The 27304-nt window shown below is 36.2% G+C and overlaps 2 protein-coding genes across 3 annotated transcripts in view; one reads left to right on the forward strand and one right to left on the reverse strand.

Annotated features, from left to right (window-relative positions):
- The first annotated feature begins 634 nt into the window (after positions 1-634).
- LOC126828110 (phenylalanine--tRNA ligase beta subunit) lies at positions 635-18741 on the forward strand. 2 transcript variants are annotated; one of them, XM_056102497.1, is made up of 18 exons: positions 635-814; positions 2207-2262; positions 3402-3499; positions 4276-4332; positions 5881-5950; positions 6956-7015; positions 7693-7899; positions 9095-9203; positions 10783-10915; positions 12287-12338; positions 13218-13279; positions 13783-13889; positions 15326-15426; positions 15923-16003; positions 16241-16333; positions 16971-17088; positions 17801-17953; positions 18552-18741. In XM_056102497.1, exons 1-18 carry the CDS (start codon positions 757-759, stop codon positions 18701-18703), a joined length of 1767 nt encoding a protein of 588 aa, XP_055958472.1. In that variant the 5' UTR covers positions 635-756; the 3' UTR covers positions 18704-18741. The 2 variants fall into 2 exon arrangements, with proteins under 2 accessions (XP_055958472.1, XP_055958473.1); XM_056102498.1 differs by lacking the exons at positions 13218-13279; positions 13783-13889; positions 15326-15426; ... (3 more) ...; positions 17801-17953; positions 18552-18741 and adding an exon at positions 12756-12794.
- Positions 18742-21177: 2436 nt separating this feature from the next.
- Positions 21178-27304, reverse strand: part of LOC126826989 (cilia- and flagella-associated protein 74) — a 46900-nt gene continuing 40773 nt past the window's right edge. The window contains exons 39-43 of the mRNA XM_056102508.1: positions 27170-27296; positions 26483-26610; positions 24237-24305; positions 21985-22050; positions 21178-21358 (exon numbers count right to left, since the gene is read on the reverse strand). Coding sequence (XP_055958483.1) covers positions 21260-21358; positions 21985-22050; positions 24237-24305; positions 26483-26610; positions 27170-27296 — 489 coding nt within the window. The 3' untranslated portion in view covers positions 21178-21259. The remainder of the gene's footprint in view (positions 21359-21984; positions 22051-24236; positions 24306-26482; positions 26611-27169; positions 27297-27304) is intronic.

Below are 27304 nucleotides of genomic sequence, written 5' to 3' on the forward strand. Positions count from 1 at the left end.
TATGTTTATTTATAGATATTTACCATGTAATTCATTGATTTATAATATTTAAATTGTTAGTCAGTATTATATAAACACAACTTACAGGTTATTGGGAATAGTTTTAACATTTCATTATATTAATAAAACATATATTTTAGCTTTAAATAAATTGTTATGGAACATGAAAGTTATTAATCGTGAATAAAGTTAATATAAATTTCTTCTCTTTTTATTTTATTTGGATGGCATTAGATGACATCGAAGTTTTGATGCAGAGATTAAACATCCAATTCGATGAAACCGAAAAAATTTTAAGCTTTTGTCATGGCAGAGTGTTGAAATTGTCATAAATTTTGTACAAATTGTTACTGTGGGGAAATCATTCAGTTATATGGGAATTGGCTCAAAAGTGACATGTTATAGTTATGGTTGCCTTTGTAGTATAAGGGAAGCAACTCCATTTAGTTCTCAAACAACTGTTTTATTTAGTGCTGTTCCGTCATAGATTTTGTTATGCAATAAAAAGTAACAGACAATATTAAGGATGTGAATTATATCTGATATTATAGGTGTCTTCTAGACTAAATCATGATAATAATATGTTCCGACCAGAAACTTTGGAAGCTAAAGGGAGGTAACTGTCGAGCAGCTCTCTAGTAATTAAGATAAAATTGATCTCTCTGGCGAGTGGCACGTTTCATCAGAAAATAAACACAGAACTTGACATATTTGAGTAAATTAATGAAATAGGGAAGATTTTACTGGTGAACTGAAATGCCGACAGTTGCAGTAAAAAGAGATGAACTATTCCAACTCCTTGGAAAAACATACAGTGAGTATTAATCTTTGAGAGGCATTTAGCAACTGGATAGAGCAATAAACTATAACACATATTACATATACCACATACCGGTACTTATTTATGGAAAAACAGCTATAGTTATAGTTTTTTTTTGTATAAATTAGCCTCATAATATTTGTATTAGCTTGATAACGTTGAGAGAATACTCTTCGAAACGTCACCCAAATAAATAAGTAGGCCTAGCTGTTTTTCCATAAGTATGTGTTATAGTTTATACAGTGTGAGTGAGTGGTTGTATAGTAAGATTGATTGACTGATCAGAATCACAGAGAGGGGGACATCAAATCTTTATTAAAGGAGCTAAATCGCTAACATTTGGGACCTAGAAATTCACAAAAGTGGGTCGCAACGCATATAATACTGTAATATGAATGTATATAAACTGATTTACATTTAATGGTTTCCGTTTTTACTCCAATTTCAAATCAGTTATGTTCGGCGAAATAAGTCAGCAATCTCAATCGAGTGCAAATTTCTAGCGTCTAGTTATTCTAGTCTACATAACTCCATTTGATTTGGTGCAATGTGTCTAGCCTCGTCCCTCGAGTCTCTCAATACAACTGGGGCTGAAGCGCATTATGGTACACGATTCGTATACCAATGTTAAAAAAATTATTTTATCTTAAATATCGTATATCAGAAGCTCATCTTTTCCCGGTAAGTTTACATCATCAATGTTGATTTGAATTGACCAATAATTCGTGTTTTCGATGTCGAAGATTTTGGAGGATTTTGAGTTACGGACTTAGGTCCTTTAAAGAGTTCGAGTAGGCTTAAAATAAAATTATGTTTTTGAATTAATACTGTTGAAGGATCAAGCTCAATATTTTCAGTAATGTTTAAAATCCAAAACAGGAATTAAATTCAACATTTTTCCATTTCAATCAATAATTTGATGTCAATAATCTTTGAGAGGCATTTAGTAACTGGATAGAGCAATAATTAAACAACACATCTTTATGGAAAAACAGTTACTTATTTATTTGGGCGATGTTTCGAAGAGTATTCTCTCAACGTTATCAAGCTAATACAGTAATACTGTGTACTGTCACACCTCTACCAGGATGGAGGTCCTGACAAGGGCAGCTATGTCTAGTCGTTCTGATGGGATGAAAAACCCGAGGTCCCATGTACACATTGGCATGCACGTAAAAAATCCTTTGACAGTTGGAATTGGGTATAAGAGTAAGCCATAGTGCCGATGTCCTTTAAAAATTTGCCTCCTAGCACACTGTATAGCATATGTCTGTCTTCATAATCCCAATCAAAGCAGAACAGTAGGACGTTAACCCCATTTCATTTCTTTTCACATGATTGATTTTACGAGTAAAATAACAGAAAGTGACAATTGTCTTTTTGCAGCTGATGAAGAATTTGATCAGCTGTGTTTTGACTTCGGTGTTGAACTTGATGAAATAGTAAGTATTATTTTCTTCTATCAGACATAAAACAGCAACACTTAAAGATACATTATGGGAGATTTGGTAACGAGTTGGCAGTTCTCGCTATAATAGTTTTACACTAGATAATGTAAAGGCAATTTGCTGAAAATTTCATTCAAATTGATCCAATATGAACCGAGAACTAAGTTACCTAAATTCCCCCCTAGCCTCGGTCATCATTACTAAAGTCAGTACAATAAACAGCATAGCCTCGATTATCCATTAATCGTTAAATCGAGAAGGAAAGTTATGCAGTAAATCGGCTCACAATCCACTAAAGATCGCAGGCTAGCGCTGCCATCTAGAGTTGATTATGTCCTGGATTGGTTAATTAATGTCTAATAATTTAGATAACATTTCAGGCCTAAAGAAAGACCTGCAATAGACAGATTTAGCTCTCGCATAATGTATGTTTAAAAGTTGTCTTTTTAAATGTGTCAGTTAATCAAATAACACACTTTTACTGTGGTTTATTTCACTGCCACATTTCGACAAGATTTCACAAGTCGTGTATTACAAATAGATAAAATGAATGTGTTAGTTTTTGTCTGGGCTACTGTAATCTCAAAATAAATGTGTCTCTGACATGAACTTTATTTATGGTCTAGACAGCAATATTTGCCAGGCCTCCTGTATAATTAAAATACATATTAAAATAGATACAGTACTTCTATGTTTACGATCAATAAATAAGTATAAAAATATGCCAAATTTAAAATATTAACCACTTTTACTTCTCCATTATATACCATGTATAATGTTTGTCTTTCTAGCATCTGGGGGGTTGGATGGCCGAATGGTTAGTGTGTGTGCGTTGCATCATAAGGTCTGTCATTCAGTCAACTGGCGTGGTTTCGATTCCCTGGTTGTACGTGACTAGGAGTAGGGTCGCCTGTCCAACCTCATGGGTTTTCTCCAGGTCCTCTGGTTTCCTCCCACTGCTAAAGACCCCTACGCACAAGCGAATTATTGAAATAAATAGAACCATATATAGTCCCGAAATGACCTAGTTTGTGTTGAGTAGACGTTAAACCCCATTTCTCGCTCTTGCTAAATGATGCGGAATTAATTGACTGTATTAGTAAATATTATTATTATTATTATTATTATTGTAGACATCAGAGAAAGAACAGATAGAAAGAGAACAGGGTAAAGAGAAAGCAAGTGGAGCATCAGATGTTGTAGAATATAAAATAGACGTACCAGCTAATAGGTTTGTAAAATCAGGCTTCCATAAGTCAAGTCACTATTCTACTTAATCCGTTGTCACCTTGCTTTTCCGACATGGTTTCCCCATGTCAGTGGTGCAGGAGGGAGGGCCTGACAAGGATAGCTGTCTAGTTGTTTTGATTGGATGAAAAACCGAAGTTCAGTGTATACATTGGCATGCACGTAAAAGATCCCTTGGCAGTTGGAATTTGATATAGGAGTAGGCCATAGTGCCGCTGCTGGGACAAAATTTCCCTTATAGCACACTGTATGGCGTATGCCCGTTTTCATTAGCCCAGTGGGAGCAGAAAAGTAGGACGTTGAACCCCATTTCATTTGTCATCTAGCGTAGGTCAACTGTGTGACCCCATGTCAACTAGCGTAGGTCAACTGTGTGACCCCATGTCAACTAGCGTAGGTCAACTGTGTGAGACGGTATGAGACCAAGGATAACGCAAGGCCGCTGTCGGTAGTTGGGTGACATACAGGTACTACAGGGGTGTCGCAAAATAGTATCACCATAGAAATATATAAATATTTATATCTTTGAGTAATGCAGTGTGACACAGTAGTACTTGGATCAGGTTGTTTAGCCTTTTATGGCAACTAACAGCCCAAAACAACTTGCAATGACTCAAGGGTGACATTATGATTATGATAGACTTTAATCGATTTACCAGCTAATAGGCTTGTACAATATAATGTTATAAATCTTGACTATTGTTTTAATATGGTTAATACTGTAATTAAACTGTTGTTGTTTATTTATTGTTTTTACAGATATGATATATTGTGTATTGAGGGTATATCAAGAGGGTTACTCGTATTTCTAGAAAAGTAAGAATTTAAAAATGATTCTAATCACCTCCGCCCACCCCACTCATAAAATATAGTCATCTTAGGTAATCCCTTCACCCCATTATGATATGTGCTATGGAAGTTTTATTCAATATTACATTGCTTTATAAGCCAGACAAACACTAAACAATATATCTTAAAGATACATTATGGGAGATAAGATAAAGAGATGGCAGTTCTCGCTATAATAGTTAAAAACTAGATAGTGTAAAGGTAATTTGCTGAAAATTTCAGTCAAATCGATCCACTATGAGCCGAGAACGAAGCGGGTGAAATTTTTGCATAGTCTCGGTCATCATTACTAAAATCATTAATATAAACAGCATAGTCTCGATTATCCACTGTTTTGATTTAATTATCAATGGCCGTTAAGCGACATATAGGAATCTAGTCCAGCCAACATCGAAGGCTAGCCTTGACATCAAGAGTTTATTATGGTCTGGATAAGTTAATTAATTTCTAATTGATAATTTAGATAAAATTTCAGGCCTAAAGAAAGACTTGTAATAAGCAGATTTTGCTCTTGCATAATGTATGTTTAACTTGATAATTTAGTCGCTCGATAAAGAACCTTACCACAATTTATTGTAATTGTTATGTTGTTACTCCCAGTTTGAAGTCCTGTATTTCCGCGGTATACATTTTTCCAAAATGTACCTTGAATGCTTTATAAGCTCACTCCCAAATGGTACATGTATTTACCGTGTTATTAGTACCAGGACCAACTCCTTTGGATAAAATTTACCATGGACGCAACCTGCAAAAGGTATTGTCTTTATCCAAAGGAAACAGAATTATTTGGCTCCTCTGGCAAGTTACTGAGGAAAAACATGTCTGCGATATCACTCAAGAAGGGAGCGGACGTTAAGCCTAAAGGAACGAACGACGAATGGTACATTACATGTAGATTTTTTTTTTCTGCATTTACTTCCAACACCTGATATCATAGAACTACGGTAGGGAAAAAATAAAAAACAATTGGTCTTATTTGGGTTAACAGTCCAGAAATGTATCTATCAATGCTTAGGGTGGGGGGGGGGGGCATGGTTGCTTAGTGGGTGAGAGGCGGGCTCACTAGCCTGGAGGTCGGGTGTTCAATTCCTGCATTGGCCGAGAAAGTTAATCCAGCTTTCCGGTGTGGTTTCCCTCTTGTCAGTTATGCAGGATGGGGGGCCTGATAAGAACAGCTGTCTAGTCATTTGAATGAGACGAAAAACCGAGGTCCTGTGTACATATTGCCATGCACGTTAAAGATCCCTTGTCAATCGGAATTCGATATACGAGTAAGCCATAGTGCCACTGCCCGGCCAAAATTTCCCTCATAGCACACTGTATGGCGTATGCCCGTCTTCATTAGCCCAGTTTGGAGCAGAACAGAAGGATGTTAAACCCCATTTCATTTCATTTCCGCTTAGAGTGGGTACGTTTTCAGAATTGAGTCTGTAACAATCTTGTTGCTTTTTATCTGTGCAAAAGAAAGAATATATTATACTCCTGCTGTATTTATGTATCTCTTTTATTTATCAGATTAAAGGCACCACGATATACAACAGTTGAACCAAGCGGTGAAAAACAAAGATTGACAATTTTACCTTCCGTAAGTTGACTTGAGTCCAATCCTTGAAATAGAACACTTGTCACAGATAATGTCCGGTATAAATACAGGTTTTGTCAGACACCATCCATCTGGTGTCTGTCATTTTGTCGGGCACGGATTTGTCTTTCTTTGTGTTTTTAATGATATTTGAAAAATGTCTTGTATCAAGGTTAAAATGTTACAGTTTAAATTGTTATTTCCTGACTTGGATATAATTTATTCAATTGAATGAATTCAGGGTTTTACACAATACTTAAACCATTTTCACACTAACATATTGTTACTTTTTGTTATATTGTTATATGGTCTAGTTTGCATTACTGGTATGGTGAACTTTACCTCCCACTGCTAAAGGCCCCTACACGCAAGCAAAATATTGCCCCCCTCCCCTCTTGTCTACATAGCTGTATTTTCACTTACCATTCCTTGAATTAAAACTGTTGAGGTGGATCTCGGGGATTGAGTCAGGGATTGTTAAATCTGCACGCAGGATGGAGGGCCTGACAAGTACAGCTGTCTAATAGTTCGGATGGGACGGAAATCCGAGGTCCCGCGTACACATTGGTATGCACATAAAAGATCCCTTGACAGTTGGAATTTGATATAAGAGTAGGCGTAGTGCCGCTGTCCGGGCAAAATTTCCATCATAGCACACTATATGGTGTATATGCCTGTCTTCATTAGCCCAGTTCAGAGCAGAACAGTAGGACGTTAAACCTCATTTCATTTCGTTAAATCTACACAAGATTAAATACCACTGATAAGGAATTGACAGGTTTAATTTTGTTACCTGATAAAGGTGACTAATCAGTACCTATTTTAACATGCGTCCACTCAACAGAAACTAGTTCATTCCGGGACTGACATAAACTCAATGACAGACTTGATAATCTACAGCACTAGTGTTAGATCACTAGCTCTCAACCCATGCAACAGCCACCTTGGTATTTATATCTTTTCTTTCAGTTGTCAAACATATATCTGTTATTTTATTTAAATTTCCAGACTGGTCAAGTTCGACCTCATGCTGTGGCTGCTGTGCTCAGAAATATCACCTTTAATCAGGTAGGAGTTATTTGAGCTAATATATTAACCAATAGTTATTGGTGAAACTGTTTCATTTATTCTATTTTTTTAAATTTAGTAGGAGCTGCAGTTGCTAAGTGAGTAAGATGCTGGCTTACTAACCGGGGGATCCATGGTTCATCCCAGTGTGCTTTCCCTTGTCATTGGTGCAGTGTCTAATTGTTCAGATGGGTCGAAAAACAAATGAAATGAAAGAGGGTTTAACGTCCTACTGTTCTGCTCCGAACAGGGCAAATGAAGACGGGCATACGCCATACAGTTTGTTATGAGGGAATTTTTTTCCGGACAGCGGTACTATGGCCTACTTTTATATCGAATTTCATCTGTCAAGGGATCTTTTACGTGCACGCCAGTAAGTACACGGGACCAATAAATACGACTAGACAGCTGTCCTTGTCAGGCCCTCCGTCCTGCATCACTGACAAGGGGGGAACCTGTCGCAAAAACAAAAGTCCCATGTACACATTGGCGTGCACGTTAAAGAACCCTTGACATATAGCACATTATATGGCGTAGGCAATGCTTGTCGTCATTAGCCTCAGTTGGCGGAGAAATGTGGGATATTAAACCCCATTTCATTTCAATTCAAATTCAGTGATTTTATTGTTAGATTTCTGTTGTACTTGCAAATATATCTTCATTTTAATTATTTTCAGGAACGATATAAAAGTTTCATTGATCTTCAAGAGAAACTTCATCAGAATCTCTGCAGGCGGAGATCTCTAGTTGCCATAGGAACTCATGATCTTGACACTCTTAAAGGACCATTTACATATGATGCCAAACCCCCAGCTGATATCAAATTTCAACCTTTGAATCAAACTAAGGAATTCACGGCACCTGAACTCATGGAATTATACTCAGTAAGTTATTTACTAAATTTTGAGTGATGGGTTCTGTCATTGATTCCAGTGACGTGTGTTCAATTCCCTTCTTGTATGTGACTAGGGCTGGGTAAAATATCGATATAAATCGATAGTATCGATTGGACGGCCCAGAAAAGCACTATCGATAGCGGTGGGTTACTATCGATTATCGCTCTTCGTCTATTTTTCTTGCGTCTGAAATGTCAATGTTTTCTTTCAGTTAATCATAATACACCGCTCACTTTAATTACTATCAAGTATCAATGTAACTCATAACAAAATTGTGACTGCTTATTGAACGGCTGTTTTCATAAATTCACTCTCATTGAAACGTTACTTTAGTTTTGAAGAAATTATTGTTGAATATCGCTAAATCGGAGATACCCGGATGTGTAAATAAAGTTAGAGTTATTTCCCTTTGCAAGCTTCAGAATTCGTCTGCCATATTGATATTTTCGCGCGCACGTACGCAATGTTTTGAATCGGAACAAGTTCATTTTGGTCCCTTAACATAATTATTTACGATATTTCTTCATTCGGAACCACGGCTGCATTATTTTAATAATAAACAACATCAATTTACGTATATATACGTGATATAACAAGTTTTATTAATGTTTTCCAAATAAATCTCCTTGGACAGGAGCAAACGATGTTTTGCAACTTCGTATGGTTTTGAACTTTGAACTTACACTGTATCCAGTCTTGATGACGACCGTGAAAATAAGTTTGTTTTCGATACTATCGATTATCGACCGACATTTCATTGCCGATTATCGATAGTAAAAATCACTATCGATACCCAGCCCTATATGTGACAAGAAGTAGGGTTGGCCTGTCCAACTTGGTGGGGTTTCGTTGGGTTCTCTGGTTTCCTCCCACTGCTACAGACCGCTACGCATAAGCAAATTTTTTAAAATGATTAGTGCGGGCACGTTATATGATGTCTGTCATTGAGTCAACTGGCGTGGTTTCGATTCCACAGTTGTATGTGACAAGGAGTAGGGTCGCCTAAAGATCCCTACGCACTAGCGAATTATTGAAATAAAATTAAACCACATGTTAGTTCCGAAACCCCATTTCTCTCTCTCTCTATATATATATATATATATAAATTGCGTCGTCGCTAAATACCACTCAGTATAATGAAAGGAAAAATAGATGTGATAGTAAATGATTTTGTTTATTATAGAAAGATGCCCATTTAAAACAGTATCTACCTATAATACAAGACAAACCAGTTTATCCTGTTATATATGACAGTAATAAAGTTATTCTATCTATGCCACCTGTTATAAACGGTAAGTAGTGCTGTTTTACTATTACTAAAATTCGTTTATAGATGTATTTATATTAGGCCACACAAAATAAATGTCTTGTTTCTCGGGCAACTGACAGCTAAAACTGTAGGGAGGGAGGGCGGTTTCTTTTTTTTTTTTACTCATTGATGGTGCAAAATAAAATTTGGCTATTGCTGAAAATTGTTGGGGAGGGGAGGGCGGTCTTTCTTTTTTTTTTTTTTTAAATGAGAAAGTCATTACTTGTTTACGTTTTTGCTTTCCGTTATATTCAACTTTATTGTACATACTTAAAACATAAACCCAAAATCAAGTCTACTAAAACACTGAGACTGAACACTGACTGAAAGGAAAATAATTTTCCATATTTAATTCACATAATTGAAATTGGTTTAAAATAAAATTCCATACGACTATGTAATAGCCCTCCATAAAGACAACAATATTTTTAAAAACTAAGCCTCTTTCACCAGGTGTATCAAAAATAATAATCATGGTAAACAGTATTTAAAACTAAATCTAGTATCGCCGGTTTATTTATAATTATTTACCGAATTCCAACCAATGCATGTCACACTGTGTCATCGGTATTGGAGATTGCCGGAAATACTGTTTCTTGGGATATTCGGTGTGTTTCTCAGGATATTCGGTGTTCTATCCGGTGTTTATATTGAATGACTATTTAAATCTAACTAACAACTGGTCAGTAAAACCATCAAATCGGTAATCCAATTATTATTTTCCGGATTATCGAAACTACCGTAAATGTGCTAATAATGACCCAGATTCTAAGGTATGCATTATGACGACTATCGTCATCGTATCGTATTCTTAGCTATAATTAATTAACCTGTTCTACGGTTCATTATTTTATCAATAGGATTTTCCAAACAAGGACCGACTGAAGCCAGCAATAATGAGCCGATTACGATCGAATGATTGAAATATTGTCGCCAATGACTTTTAACACGAATCAAATTCTAGTTTATCAGGGGAGGTAATTAATATCACATGATACAAAATGGAGGTTCTTTCGATATCAATAAAAAAGGCAAATCTGCCAAACTTCGCCATTGTTCGGATAAAAAAGACAGCATGTTCATCTGAATCAGTTTTAATACATTTGAATAGATATACATGTATGGCGGATGTAGGTACATGCGGGATATTTTTTTTACGACTTGCTTGTCGATGTGCGTGCGGGCGTTACATATTTATTTTTTTTCATCAAGACTAATAAATAGACTGCACGCGCAACCAATTTTGCGTGCGGGCGGTGCCCGAGAAACAAGTTATTTTATTTGTGTTGCCTTATAGGTAACCATAGTAACTGTTAATACAAGGAATATATTTACATAAATACATATATATTATAGGTAACCACAGTAACTGTATTTGTATATATTATAGGTAACCATAGCAACTGTATTTATATATATTATAGATAACCATAGCAGCTATATTTATATATATATTATAGGTAACCATAGCAACTGTGTTTATTTGTATTATAGGTAACCATAGCATGTATATTTATATATATTGTAGGTAACCATAGCATCTGTATTTATATATATTATAGGTAACCACAGTAAGATAACGGTTAATACGAAGAATGTATTTATAGAATGTACGGCAACAGACTTACATAAAGCTAAAACAACTCTCGATACCATAGTTACCATGTTCTCTGTTTATTGTGAAAAACAATTCACGTAAGATCTTTTCTATCAATTTATATCTACTTGATAAAACACAAAAACATAATATGGAACACAATTACTATTTTAATTAAAGTTCTCTCAATGTAATCAAGCAATTTTCATTTACTTATTTCATAAAACTGGTTTTATATTAGACCAGCGATTCTCAACCAGTGTGCTGCGGTATTTTGAAAGGCACACTAAAAAAATGCGAAAAATCACATGATCCCAATTGAGTATTCGCTGATAAGTTATTAAACGTGTTTTACTTTATTTAGTTTAAGACATTCTATGTTTCAATGACTAGTCTCTGTCTACGGTTATATGCCGTTTAACTGCCATGTTTTTATTTTGCAAATTTCAAATATTTTTGACATATATTTAGCCAGATGTGCCGCTATTTTTTCATGTGTTTCTAGGTGTGCCGTTGGCAAATAAAGGTTCAGAACCACTGTATTAGACGTTCGTGTATGTAGAGAAATGAAATGAAATGAAATGAAATGGGGTTTAACGTCCTACTGTTCTGCTCCTAACCTGGGCTAATGAAGACGGGCATACGCCATACAGTGTGCTATGAAGGAAATTTTGCCCGGACAGCGGCACTACGGCCTACTCTTATATTGAATTCCAACTGCCAAGGGATCTTTTACGTGCACGCCAATGTGTACACGGGACCTCGGTTTTTCGTCCCATCCGAACGACTAGACAGCTTTCCTTGTCAGCCCCTCCGTCCTGCATCACTGACAAGGGAGAACCACGCCGGAAAATCTGGATGAACTTTCTCGGCCAATGCAGGGATCGAACACCCGACCTCCAGGCTAGCGAGCTAGCGTCTTACCCACTTAGCCACGTGATCCCCTCGTGTATGTAGATTAAACACTCCTATTTGCCCATCACTTGAAATTTGGACATCCTCAAATATGGATGTACTCTGAGTCAGGGTGATTGTTTACTACAGATAAGCAAGATATTTTGTCAAAGAATATGTCAGTTTTTAGCATTATTAAAATTTCTGTATATGATCTTAAATGTTTAAACTATAAAGTTAACTGTATTTATTGTATTTGAAATTCTAATTTTATGGCATGTATATTGAACGAGAAGCAAGTTCTCTAGTCAGTCAGTTTCACTGCCAGTTAGTAAAGTGTTGTATTTATGGCTGAAATAAGAGTCAAGCTCTGACCACAACATCAGCCATTAAATTTTGCTGGACAATTCTTACAATTGACAAGAGTCTGGATGACTGATTGTTTAATATCAAAAATTCAACAGTCATCCAGGCTCTTCTATCAATTGTAAGAATTGTCCAGCCAAATGTGATGGACATGGTTGTCCAGTGACGTACATGGTTGTAAAGAATGGATTTTCCTCTATTTTTTTCAGTGTTGAAGCTGCTGAAGTTATTCAACCAGATGGAACCAAGATAAATTATCCAGTAAGTCATCTGAGTTTAATATCTATTTTCGAAAAACTAACTTATTAAAATGAAGTGGGGTTGAACATCCTACTTTTCTGCACCAACTGGACTAATGAAAACTGGCACATGGAATTCGATATGAGAGTAGGCCATAGTGCCGCTGTCCAGGCAAAATTTTCACTGCATGGCTTATGCCCATCTTCATTAGCCAAGTTGAGACTGAAAAGTAGGATTATAAACCCCATTTCATTTCTCAGTCAACACAGGGATCAAGCCCTTAACCTCCTGGCTGGTGATGATGATTTGAAAGGTGTGTAGATATTGTCATTATCCATTCTCCCAAGCAAAGTTGTCTTCCCTTGCAGTTCACACTAACCTTGAATGCTGGATAGCAAGACATGTGTGAAGAATTGTAGTTATCCTGTGTTATTTCAGAGTTTACCGTACAGATTTATATAGATGTAGCTGTGTTTATAATTATCCTGTGTTTATTTCAGATTTTACCATACAGTCTGTATTTATTTCAGAGTTTACCCTACAGTCTGTATTTATTTCAGAGTTTACCGTATAGATTTGAAGAAGTAGTTATGTTTATAATTATCCTGTATTTATTTCAGAGTTTACCGTATAGATTTATAAAGATGTGTTTATGATTATCCTGTGTTTATTTCAGAGTTTACTGTATAGATTTATAAAGATGTGTTTATGATTATCCTGTGTTTATTTCAGAGTTTACCGTATAGATTTATAAAGATGTGTTTATAATTATCCTGTGTTTATTTCAGAGTTTACCGTATAGATTTATAAAGATGTGTTTATGATTATCCTGTGTTTATTTCAGAGTTTACCGTATAGATTTATAAAGATGTGTTTATGATTATCCTGTGTTTATTTCAGAGTTTACCGTATAGATTTGAAGAAGTAAATGTTGAAAGGATCAATAAACAAGTTGGTATCGAGTAAGTTAACCCCAAGAGTAGGTGGAAATGCCACTGTTCTGGCAAAATTCCGTCTCCTCACACATATATCCATCGATACAAAAATTGACACGTTTGTCACAAAATAACTGAATTACCAGTAAATCTATTGTGTTGATATGTTAATCCTCATTCGAGAGTCTCCAAAATCATTGTAAATTATCTCACGAGATTTAGCAATCTGTTATCTCATGAGAATCCAAAATCATAGTAAATTCTAGCCATCTGTATCTTGTGAGATTCTAAAATCATTGTAAATTCTTGCAATCTGTTATCTCACGAGTCTTCAAAATCGTAGTAAATTTTAGGAATCCGTTATCTAATGAGATTCCAAAATCATTGTAAATTTTAGCCGTCTGTTATCTCATGAGATTCAAAAGTCGTAAATGTTAGCAAAGCGTTATCTCATGAGATTCAAAAATCATTATAAATTCCATTACTTCATAATCATAGTATATCTTTACAGAGATTTTTTTTTTTTTCAGTATAACAGCCGAGCAGATGGCGAAATACCTGACTAAAATGTGTTTAGTAACAGAACCTTTGAAAGATGGTCAAAATTTAAAAGTTGAAATTCCTCCAACAAGAGCTGGTATCCTTTAATCAATCAAACCATAGTGTGTTATTGGAAATAGAATGAAATGACTGTTTCTCTGTTTGCGACTCTTCAGTGAGGAATGTCTGTTTCTCTGTTCTTGACTCTTCAGTGAGGAATGACTGTTTCTCTGTTCATGACTCTTCAGTGAGGAATGTCTGTTTCTCAGTTCATGACTCTTCAGTGAGAAATGACAGTTTCTCTGTTCATGACTCTTCAGTGGGGAATGTCTGTTTCTCAGTTCATGACTCTTCAGTGAGAAATGACAGTTTCTCTGTTTGCGACTCTTCAGTGAGGAATGTCTGTTTCTCTGTTCATGACTCTTCCGTGAGAAATGACTGTTTCTCTGTTTGCGACTCTTCAGTGAGAAATGACCGTTTCTCTGTTTGTGACTTTTCAGTGAGAAATGACCGTTTCTCTGTTTGCGACTCTTCAGTGAGAAATGACCGTTTCTCTGTTTGCGACTCTTCAGTGAGAAATGACCGTTTCTCTGTTTGCGACTCTTCAATGAGAAATGACCATTTCTCTGTTTGCGACTCTTCAGTGAGAAATGACCGTTTTCTCTGTTCGCGAATCTTCAGTGAGGAATGATGTAGAAATCGTTATAATTATGGTACAATATTCTCAGTGATATCATCATTATGTGACATCAGTGTATTTTAACACTGTATTTAAGGACCTCGATCATTTCAATCGTGTTATTGGAAAAGGATTGAATTTCTTGGTTTGCGATTCTACATTTTAACACCATTTTTAAGGACTTCATTTCACATGCTACCTCTATACTTCTAATCTATTTTTAATTTAGCTAAAATGTCGGCTCAATGCAAATTGAGTTGTTGCATGAGACACCTTCCTTCAGGAGAATTCAGTAACTATTGTACGGTCTATTTATATGACGGTCATTATAGGATGAAATAGCACAAGTGATTAAAAACATGATTTACATTTATAAAAGTTACCTCAGCATTGAAACTACCTTTGGAAGATTAAAATGTGTAAATTTAAAAATGATTAAAGTAGTAAGATAGAAGTTTTATGTTTGACAGACAGTAACTACTTCCATTTTGTATTGTTTAGACATACATTATGCAAGAACAAAATCTGCCTATTACAGGTCTTTCTTTAGGCCTGAAATGTTATATAAACTATTAATTAGACAATTATTAACAAAACAAGACCATAATTGACTCTCGATGCCATCGGATACTCAAGATTTTAACTAGATTAGAACAGTTCGCCATTTAAAAATTTAGTTTAAAAATGGGAAAGTGAGGCTAAGTCTCAACCAGTGATAACTTGGCTCAGAATAGAGTAATTTGAATGAAATTTTCAATATATTCATTTTACATTATCTATTTTTGAGCTGTTATAGCAAGAACGGTCAGCTCTTTATCTAAATCGTACATAATGTATCTTTAACACATGGTTAGATATTTTACATGGTTGTGATATCATGGAAGATGTTGCTATTGGTTACGGTTTTAATAATATAAAGAAAACTATTCCAGATACTAATTGTATCGCAAATCAGGTTTGTTCTTTAATATAATGTCGTTACGAGATTTAATTTTTGACCACAAGGCTGCATGTTTGTTCCTCAATCAGACTGGGTGTCAAAGGTCTGTCCTGTCTACCTGTCTGTTACGGGTTAAATTTTTAGATGGATTCAACAACGGTTAGGTTTAGCCGTTAGGGTAGGCAACCCTTAATCCAGAATTCCCAATAGAGAGAGTGAGATAGTTTACTGAACACAAACTAGGTCATTTCGGGACTAACACATGGTTCAATTTTATTTCACGCAGTTGGAAGGCGACCCTACTCCTTGTTACGTACAACCCCCTCCCCCCATAGATAAGTTTCCTGTATAGAAATACCCCCCCCCCCCACCCAACTGGTTCCGGATTGCAAAATAGACAAACACCCAGTTTTGTTAATTTTCAACGGACATATAATGACATGGAAATTTGTTAGTTGTTGAATCTATGCAATATAATTATTGATCATTATATAAATTATTATTGTTTCAGTTTCCGTTAAATAAATTAACAGATTTATTACGTCAAGAAATAGCTGGTGCAGGATTCACCGAGGCTCTAACTTTTGCTCTTGTAAGTAAATTTATTCAATTTACATGTAATTTGGGGTATTTCTGTATATTCTGTGTACATTGCACATATTTTGTGCGAATTCCACATATTTTGTGTAATTTCCACATGTTGTGTGTATATTCCACATATTTTGTGTATAGTCTACATATTTTGGGTATATTCCACATATTTTGTGTATATTCTACATATTTTGTGTATATTCTACATACTTTTGATAAATTCCACTTATTTTTTCAGTGTTCTAAAGATGATATAGCTGGTAAACTGGGTAACAAAATAGAAGATATCCCAGCAGTTCATATTGCTAATCCTAAAACACTAGAATTTCAGGTAAATTTTCTTATATATAATTTATAATGGATACATTGATATCAAGATGTCCAGACATCGAATCTCTAGGCAAAGACTGTATAGACTGTGAAACGTTCCAGGACATTGTCTGCTGAAGAAAGAACCACTGTAGATCATAAAGTCTGTCATTGAGTCAAGTGGCGTGGTTTCGATCACAAACTTGTGTGTGACAACGAGTAGGGTCACCTGTCTAAATTCGTTGGGTTTTCGGGGGTGTTGGATGGCTGAATGGTTAGCATGTGCACGCTGTGTCAAAGTCTGTAATTGAGTCAATTTGCATGGTTTTTGATTCCCCGGTTTTACTGACAAGGAGTAGGGTCGTCTGTACAACCTTGTGGGTTTTCTTCGTGTCCTCCGGTTTCCTCCTACTGCTAAAGACCCCTATGCGTAAGTGAAGTATTGAAATAAAATAAAAAATCATATGTTAGTCCCGAAATGACCTATTCTGTGTTGAGTGGACATTAAACCCCTTTTCTCTCTCTTGTGGGTTTTTCTCCGTGGACCCTCTAGTTTCCTGCCACTGCTAAAGACCTCCCCCCTCCTCTGTGACACAGAACTTAATGACTGATATATACAACTGTTTGATTACAAATTATTATTATTATTATTATTACAGGTAGCAAGAACAACTTTACTACCAGGTGTATTAAAAACAGTTTATAATAATCAGAACATGCCACTACCTTTAAAACTGTTTGAAATATCAGATGTTGTCTATCAAGATCCCACAAAAGGTAGGCTTAATAATATTAATACACTTTCTTAAAGGCTGTATACGCACCACCCTTAAGACAGAGTCACACTACACTACAACTCAGGTATTATTCAATCTTTGAATGGCATTTAGCGATCAGGAAACACCTTAACAGAACACAGTTGTTATGGGATACAATCACTAGTTTTATTCTAAAAGCACGACGTTTCGACAAGTATTCTCTTATCGTTATCAAGCACAATGATAAAAGGATACTAGTTGAAAAGTCGTGCTTTTAGAATAAAACTAGTGATTGTATCCCATAACAACTTACGGTATCATTTAGTTGTGCTGTTCTAGCAAGAGTTTATGTATTTAATGTTTAGTTTCAATCTCATACCTTTGTTGGCGAATTGTTCAAATTCAGCGAAAATCATTAAAATATATTTGGTTTCTACTGTTGTGTAGTTTAAAATGGTCTGTGTAGATTAGATAGCCTAATAAGTGTTGGGTTTATAACTGTTAAGTTTCACTACTTACTTAACACTGCTAGTGAAAAATAAAAGTAAGCTTAACCCTTAACACTGCTAGTAAAACTAAACAGTAACCCTTACCCTTAACACTGCTAGTGAAACTAAACAGTTGCCCTAAAATCTTAACTGGATTCATTTCAAATTTTGTTAGACAGGTTATGCCTATTGTTGAACATTTTGTCATTGTACCACCATTAATTGATGTTATTTATCTATCAGATGTTGGATCAAGAAATGAGAGAAGATTATGTGCTATACATTATAATAAAACATCAGGATTTGAAGTGATACATGGTTTATTAGATAGAGTGATGAAGTTATTAGAAATACCATATGATAAAACTAATGGTTATTATATTAAAGCTAGTGATGGTAAGATTGTTAATTATCTCCCTTTCTGGATTGATCCCGGTTTTTCTCCTTGTCATTGACAGAGGACCTGGCAAGGAACATTGTCTTTTTGTTCGGATGGTACAAAAAAAAGTAGGTCCCATGTACACATAGATGTGCAGGTAAAAGAATTCTTGGCATTTGGAATTCGGAATCGGCTGTATCACTTTCTTCATTAGCCTGGTAGGTGCATCAGGGGTGGCCGAACTTTTTGTAAGGTATTGCATCAGGGGTGACCGAACTTTTTGTAAGATATTGCATCAGGGGTGGCGGAACTTTTTGTAAGGTATTGTTGCATCAGGGGCAACTAAACTTTTACAATATAAGTGTCAAATATTATCTTTATAACTTAAGGAGATAAAAACGTTATACACTCTATTGATTCTTGATTGGATCTGATGCTTTTAAGTGACGAGGAGTATGGTCGTCTGTACAACCTCATGTATTTCCTCCCAATACTTCTAACTACCCCTACACACAAGCGAATTATTGAAATAAAATTGTACCGTCTGTTGGTCCCAAAATGCTGTTTGTGTCAAGTGGACATTAAACCCCATTTCTCTCTTTATTTATCTTTCAGATTCTACGTATTTCCCTGGTAGATGTGCTGAGATAATGGTTAATGGTCAATCTATTGGTCGACTGGGTACACTACATCCAGATGTTATAACCAAGTTTGATTTAAATCAGCCATGTTCAGCTCTAGATATTAATATTGAATACTTTCTGTAAATCCTATTTATAAATAAATATAAATCATCCATTGTAAACAGGGTTTCTTTTTTGTTGCTTTATTGACAATGTGAGATTTAAGCCATCAGGCCTATATATACTGGGGGTGCTCGATTGTCAGTCCTGGGCCCCGTTTCTCGAAATCTTAACTAAAGATAAAATCCAAATTTTAGTAGATACTTCAATTTTGATTGGCTAAACACAAAAAATCAATCTAATATTATCCAATCAAATTACTAAAATTTGGATTTTATCTGAGTTAAAATTTCATGAAACAGGCCCCTGAACATCCCGACTTGACAGAATTGCAATCGAGTGATACGGAATTCAGTCCTGCAGTCACGACAGCTAGGGTGGTGTGAGTAGAATCATGACGTATTTTAAGTAACATATATATTTCAGCTGTCATGATTGGTTGAGATATTTTTTATGCAGTCGGCACATGGCATGCGTTGTACTCGGAAATTCTCCCTTTCACTCGGTTGACACTATTTTTTGAATTGAGAGAATTTAATTCCGGATCATTTGATCGAGTATTCCCACCATGTCTCCTTGCTTTACAGATTTAGATAGGTAGTGCTCATTGTGATTTGTTTAAATCAGGTTGTTCGATCCCCCAATTCGAAGGAGTCCAGGTAGCTATGTTACTTGATCACTAACCAGGCAATCTGAGGTTTGCTGTATACCATTATGTTAAAGATCCAAGTATAACAGGTTGTTTTAGCTCTGCTATTTTTGGACAAAATTCCCTCATAGCATAGTGCATGGTGTATATGGGTGGAGCAAAGCTTGAAAGTCAGGTCATGGGAGAAAAATGCGACAATAGCCTATGTACTGGTCCTGTTTAAAGGTAATGATGTTGAAACGGGTTTTAGTCTCTGACATACTGTCCTTGTTATAGAGAGAGAGAGAAATGGGGTTTAACGTCCACTCGACACAAACTAGGTCATTTCGGGACTAACATATGGTTTAATTATATTTACATAATTCGCTTGCGCGTAGGGGGTCTTTAGCAGTGGGAGGAAACCGGAGGCCCCTGAGCAAACCCAAGAGGTTGGACAGGCGACCCTACTCCTTGTCACATACAACCAGTGGACTCAATGACAGACTTTATGATACAGCGCGCGCACGCTAACCATTCAGCCATCCGACTCCCCGTCCTTGTTATAATGGAAGAAATAAGATTATATAGACGCTACTGTGGTTCAGTAAGTCGATGACTCGCTACACTGATATCCCGAAGTGGTGGCCCCTTGTCCGTGATGCAGCGTCTAGTCTTTTGAGTTAGACAAAAAACAAAGAACCCTACAAAGTCAGAATTCAAAATAAAAGTAGGCTGTAATGCCGCTGCCGATGCGTTTGCATGTCTTCGGTAGCATTTCTGTCCAGAGATCGCAGTGGATCAATTTCGGGTTAGGTAAAAAATATGCAGACATTCAAAAATTTTGGAGGGGATCACGGTGGCTAAGTGGGTTAGGCGCTGGCTCGCTAGCCTGGAGGTCGGGTGTTCGATCCCTGCATTGGCCGAGAAAGTTCATCCAGATTTTCCGGCGTGGTTCCCCCTGGTCAGTGATGCAGGACGGAGGGCCTGACAAGGACAGCTGTCTAGTCATTCGGATGAGACGAAAAACCGAGGTCCCGTGTACACATTGGCGTGCACGTAAAAGATCCCTTGACAGTTGGAATTCGATATAAGAGTAGGCCGTAGTGCCTCTGTCTGGGCAAAATTACCCTCATAGCACACTGTATGGCGTATGCCCGTCTTCATTAGCCCAGTTCGGAGCAAAACAGTAGGACGTTAAACCCCATTTCATTTCATTTCATTTCAAAAATTTTGCGTTTTTGCCCTCTACATCTGCATGACATAGAGCCTCTCAATAGAAGCAAGTAAAATCGTTATTTCATTGATACTGTATTTAGTCTAATGACAACTGGAGGTTGACGGCAAGTCCATGGTTGATGGCACAGTCATTTCAATCTTTCACTTCGACAGGAAGCAAAGAGGAAACTCGCTATGAAAGCCAATATTTGATTGGCTGAATGTAAACAGCTTATGGTGTTCTAGCCAATCCAAAATTTTGTATGAAATGTGCTTTATTGCTTCCAGTGCAGAAAAATAGGGGTTGTCTCAGAATAGCTATGTATAGAAGGTTTACTGCCATGAACTTAAAAGATTATAAACGAAATAAGAGGAAATATAAAAACCCAGAGACTATGTACAGAGCGGTGTGTAAATGCCACACGAAGCACAGAAATTGATGACGTAGTGTACAAACTACAACATAGAATAATCTAATTATTCTCATGTGGGGGAAATTTTCTGTGTGTAAATTACCTAGCGTCCGTCAATATTTGCGTTTATTTTGAAAAAAAATGCGTGAAAGACGCAGATTTTTGCGTGACTGCGACCTCTGCTTCTGTCAATGTTCTACTTGAACCAAGAATGGAAATATTGTAATTCAGGATAGACAATACTGTTTGGAATTTATTTTTTTTACAAACAATCACATGATATCACAGATATTTTATATAAATTAATCACAGATAAATAAATAATTACTCGGATACGACCATTCCTCGTAACATAACTCTATATTGTTCTGTTACGTCACCTTTTAACGTCACTAATACTGACGCTTCCATCGTTTGATTGGGCTGAAATATAAAAACAAACAATTAACGACCACTCAACACAAACAAGGTTATCTTGAGACTAACATATGGTACATATTTATTTCAATAAATCGCTTGCTTGAAGGGGCCTTCAGCAGTGGGAGGGAACCAGAGAACTTAAAGAAAATCAAGTATAAGCAAAATTATGCCACTTCACTAAATGACAGAACTACCCTACCGTGCTATATAATTACATGGAATAAGACCAAGGAGAAAGAGAGAAATGGGGTTTAACGTCCACTCGACACAAACTAGGCCATTTTGGGACTAACACATTGTTCAGTTTTATTTTAATAATTTGCTTGCGTGTAGGTGTCTTTAGTAGTGGGAGGAAACCGTAGGACACGCAGAAAACTCATGAAGTTGGACAGGTGACCCTATTACTTGTCACATACAACCTGGGAATCGAAACCCCCCCAGTTGTCTCAATGACAGACCGTATGATACAGTGTGCACATGCTAACCATTCGGCCATCCAACCCTACATAAGTCCAAGGCATGCACAACAACTTATTTTTCAAAAAGGTGATTGGACATTCATGGGTTGGCATTCGGGCAAAGTGAGAAAAACCCAAGTAGTATTATTATAAATGACAGATGTAACTTACCTCGTGACCTGGAGGTGGCGTCCATGTTAACATTATAGATTTCTTTGTACCAGCTTCTATCATTCCCTGTAACATCAGTTATAAACATTACAATAATTACTCCCTCTAATAAAAATCAATTATAAACATTACCACTACAATAATTACTCCCTCTAACTACAGTTAACTTCGGATAAGTCAGGTCTAAGTGGACAGACCAATTTTATCTGAGTTAAGCAAAGATCCGAGTTAAGCGAAGGTCCGAGTTAATAGAAGACTGAAATTCAATCTTAGCTCATTAGAAATAAACTACAAGAGCCGGATAATAATTGATTCCAAGGCACATTTCAAGCTTTTTATAAGTATGTGCGAGTAGATAACTTCTGTTTTGTCGCCATCTTTGAAAAATGTCCTAAATTTTCCCGGAAAATGTCTTGTACAGAAGACAGTTCGTTTCGAATTTTCCGGGAAAATTCTATTATTGCGTCGCGTCAAATAGGCAGTTTGGGTCAAAATGACAGGGGAAAGTATTTTGGGGCTCTGTGCATGGAATACCTAACTGTGTTTTAGACCATCAAAACGAAACTGACTTAATCAAATTCTGAAAAATACTGCCGAACCGACTTAGGCAAAGGAAAAAAGTCGAAATTAGATCAAATGGACCAAATATTTTGATCTGAGTTGAGCAAAGATCTGACTTAGGAAATCGACTTATGCGCAGAAATTTAATAAAAAAAAACGTGCAGGATCAAAGAGTCCAAACGATTTTATCTGAGTTGAACGAAGATCCGACTTATATAGTTCGACTTATCCAAGGCTTACTGTATAATCAATTTGGACTACTCACATATTTTACCAAACAGAACCCAATAGAGAGACAGAGAAATGGGGTTTAATGTTCACTCGACACATATGGGACTAACATATGGTTTAATTTTATTTAAATAATTCGCTTGTGCGTACGGGTCTTTAGCAGTAAGAGGACCCGGAGAAAACCTACAAAGTTGGACAGGTGACTCTACTTCTTGCTACGTACAACCGGGGATTCCAAACCACGCCAGTTGACTCAATGACAGGCCTTATGATACAGCGCGCGCACGATAACCAAATAGAAATCACAATAAAAATTCTAAAAATCAGTTTATATACATTCATGTTACCGAGGTACATTAATATTTTATGATTTTTGATCCATTTTCATCCTTATTAAAGATGTATTATTTACAAGCCTATAATCAACGCTCTAGACCATCAGATGGCACTGATTTAACGATTTAATTTAAAAATAGACAATTGAGGCTGAGTCTTGATTGACAAGTAAAATTGTTACGATAATAAACAATCTATGTCAAAACTTCAAACTGCCATATCTTCGCTCAGAATAAAGTAATTTGAGTGAAATTTTCAAACAGCCATATCTTCGCTCAGAATAAAGTAATTTAAATGAAATTTTCAATATATTTTTTTTTAATTATCTATTTTGGAACTTTTATAGAAAGAAAGGTCAGCTCTTTATCTAAATCTTACATACATGTATCTTTAAGGTTCCAACGAATAGAGATATAGCTCCTTTCAATAAATACCTCCTTCATTATATGCTTTAAGTTACTACTACAATAGTTATTCCCAGAAATAGACAGAGGGGACCCGGAGAAAACCCATGATGTTGAAAAGGGGACCTTACTCCTTGTCACCCACAAGTGGGGAGTCGAAAGCCGCCACTTGACTCAATGACAGACCTTGTTATTTAACGCGCAGGCTTCAATCATTTTGGCCAACGACCCACAGCACACAGAAATAAGCATTATTATCATTGTTCAAGTAAAAATTTTCAGAAACTAGGTCATTTCGTGACTAAAATATGGTTTAATTTCATTTCAATAATTAGCTTGCGCATAGGGGTCTTTAGCAATGGGAGGAAACTGGAGGACTCAGAGAAACCCACCGGGGTTGGACAGGTGACCCTTCTCTCTATGTCACATACAATCGGTGAGTCAAAACCACGCCAGTTGACTCAATGACAGACCTTATGATTCAATGCGCATGTGCTAACCATTCAACCATCACTCCCCAGAGTTATGTCCTCTGGCTGTGACTCAAGCCCTTAGCTCTTTTCAAGTTGAGTTGCTTAATGCTAACCATTCGACCATCCAACCCCCCCTTGATGATATCAGAATCTGAATTATTTATGTTAATGGTGATGATATCAGAATCTGAATGAACAACACATCTAACCATTCGGCCATCCAATCTGAACGAACAACATATCTTACCCTTTGTGGTTCCATATTAAAACCTTTAGCTTGTAAAGTTTGGATATTTTCAAACTGAAATTCACCATTCTGTAAAATAATAGGTAGAACTCTTATTACATTTACATCTTGTAACAGTGGGTATTAGCAAGGATATTATTATATATTTTGAGGCATACAGGCCAACCACTGAGTGTTTTTAGAATAAAATCGAATTGGTTTATGGTAATTTAGTGAACAGAATACAATATTAGTGATAATATGATTTTATATAAAATAGAAATTGGCACACAAGGAAATAAATGGATAAGGTGTATAGCTGGTTAAGAGTTAAGTTCACTCAAACTGAACAATACGCTGTGCCTCAATTCACGCCACATGGCTAATTGTTTACGTCACATGGTTTGATTGACAGCTTGCAAGCTCTTGAATAATATATGTTTAATCCTGTCAGTTTTTATTCCCATGTTATTGTAGGAGAAATATCTGCTTTTAATCACTCCCATGACCTATGAAGTGCATCCATCACCTCAAAATCTCTCAATCCCATCACCTCAAAATCACTCCCATGACCTATAAAGCACTTCCATCACCTCAAAATCACTCCCATGACCTATAAATCACCCCCATAACCTATAAATCACTTCCATCACCTCAAAATCACTCCCATAACCTATAAATCACCCCCATAACCTATACCACTCCCATGTCCTATAAATCACTCCCATGACCTCAAAATCACTCCCATGACCTCAAAATCACTCCCATGACCTCAAAATCACTGCCATCACCTATAAATTAAAGCGTTTCCATGACATCAAAATCACTCCCATGTCCTAAAAAGTGTCAAATACATTAATTGGATTAATAATACCTACCTTTTTGGTTTCCTAATTTTAATCACATCACACAAACAACAAGTAGAAAGGTTTGGTAAGTTTCAAAGAGAAAAATGTTATAAGTGAATTATGATGGTGAAATACACACATATATATACAATCATTACAGAATCTACAAGCCTGGAAATAAGGCACCTGTCACAGATATTGTCCGATACAAATTTAGGCTTTGTCAGACATAATCCATTGGGTGTCGGTCAGTTTGTCTTTTTTAATGATATTTATAATATAAATGAAATGAAATGGGGTTTAACGTTCTACTGTTCTGCTCCGAACTGGGCTAATGAAAACGGGCATACGCCATACAGTGTGCTATGAGGGAAATATTGGCCTATTCATATTTCGAATTTGAATGTCAAGGGTTCTTTCATGTGCACTCCAATATATACGTAGTCCCTTGTCATTGATAAGGGGGAACCACCCCGGAAAATTCTGATGAACTTTCTTGGCCAATGCAGGGATCAAAACAGCACCTTCAGATTAGCCAGCCAACATCCTACTCACTGAGCCAGCGTGGCTCCCTTTTTATGATTATGTCTGACAACAAGTTCAAAATGTGAGGTAGTAGACCAACAATTTATAGAGTTTAAATCATTATTTCCAGGTTTGTTAGAGAATATACTGGTGTTTAGGAACAATATACAGGTGTTTAGGAACAATATACAAACAGGTGTTTAGGAACAATATACACATGTGTTACAGGTGCAAGGTGAAATATACAGAAAATAACCTGGGTTTTAATGGGTAACCTACAAAAACGTTCATCGACCTGGAAGGGCTGGGGTACCACATGGCAGGGCTGGGGTGGGTAGTAAATGACCATAAAGTTGTCTTTTTCACCTGACTCAGATGTATTTGTTTGTAGAATTTAATAACATATTTGTGTAAAGCAGCGGCCACGTCTTACGGTCACAAACATAGTTGACCTTGGTTAACGTAGTTAACCATAGTTCATCGTAGTTATAAACATAGTTATACAGAGTTAACTGTAGTTCATCGTAGTTATAAACGTAGTTAACTGCAGTTAACTGTAGTTTATCATAGTTATAAATGTAGTTAACCATAGTTAACTGTAGTTCATAGTAGTTATAACCGTAGTTAAATGTAGTTAACCGTAGTTCACCGTAGTTATAAACGTAGTTAACAGTAGTTCATTGCAGTTCACCATAGTTATAAACATAGTTTGAACTTTAAGATTTGACTGTGGTTAGCCTAAAAATTTTCAATAGGTTAAGGGTTAAAGAAAAGTTTTGAACAGTTATCTGGGAAAAGAAAAATTAGATGTTTTTTTATGCGAATCAATCAGTGAGTGAGTGAAACAGTTAAAAGAGACAACAGTTAAAATATAAATAATAATAAAAAAACAACCTTTTTCTGACTGACAGCCATGGTTCTAACACAAGCGACAAATATTTCTCTTGATGCCGTGGTAAATTCGTTATCTTTCGTAATACTGAACAAACTGACTAATATAGGTTTGGGTGGTAGTTTAAAATCTGTTATAATAAAAAAAAAACAACAAATGAAATGGGGTTTAAAATCCTACTGTTCTGCTCTGACAGAGCTAATGAAGACAGGCATACTCCATGCAGTGTGCTTTGAGGGAAATTTTGCCTGATCAGCAGCACTAGGGCCTACTCTTAAGTGTACACAGGACATTGGTTTTTCGTCCCAACCGAATGACTAGACAGTTGTTTGCCAGACGCTCTGTCCTGCACCTCTGACAACGGGAAACCAGCTAGGATACCCATCCAGAGGATCTTTCTCTGGAAACATCTAGGTCGCACCCGGAACCTCCAAGTTAACAAGTCAGCTCCTTACTTACTGAGTCACCGCGGCTCCCCATGGTATAAAGAAGGTAAGAATCAAATATACAGGTGCACAGTAAAGTACAGGTAAATACATATGTGTATGTAAAGAACAGGTAAATATACACATGTATGTAAAGAACAGGTAAATATACATGTGTATGTAAAGAACAGGTAAATATAAGATTTATCTGTAAAATACAGGTAAATATACAAGTGTATGTAAAGTACAGGTAAATATATTAACCTTCATCATCATCAAGAACAGGTGTAACAGCTAATGATTCTATATCAGGTGTTAACTCATCACCACCATACATATACATTATATGATTCTTAGCGATACCCAATAACTCAAAGAAATGACTTTCTTCCTATAAAA

The sequence above is a fragment of the Patella vulgata genome, chromosome 7, assembly GCF_932274485.2.
Source record: "Patella vulgata chromosome 7, xgPatVulg1.2, whole genome shotgun sequence".
In the NCBI taxonomy this organism is placed as follows: Eukaryota; Metazoa; Mollusca; class Gastropoda; family Patellidae; genus Patella; species Patella vulgata.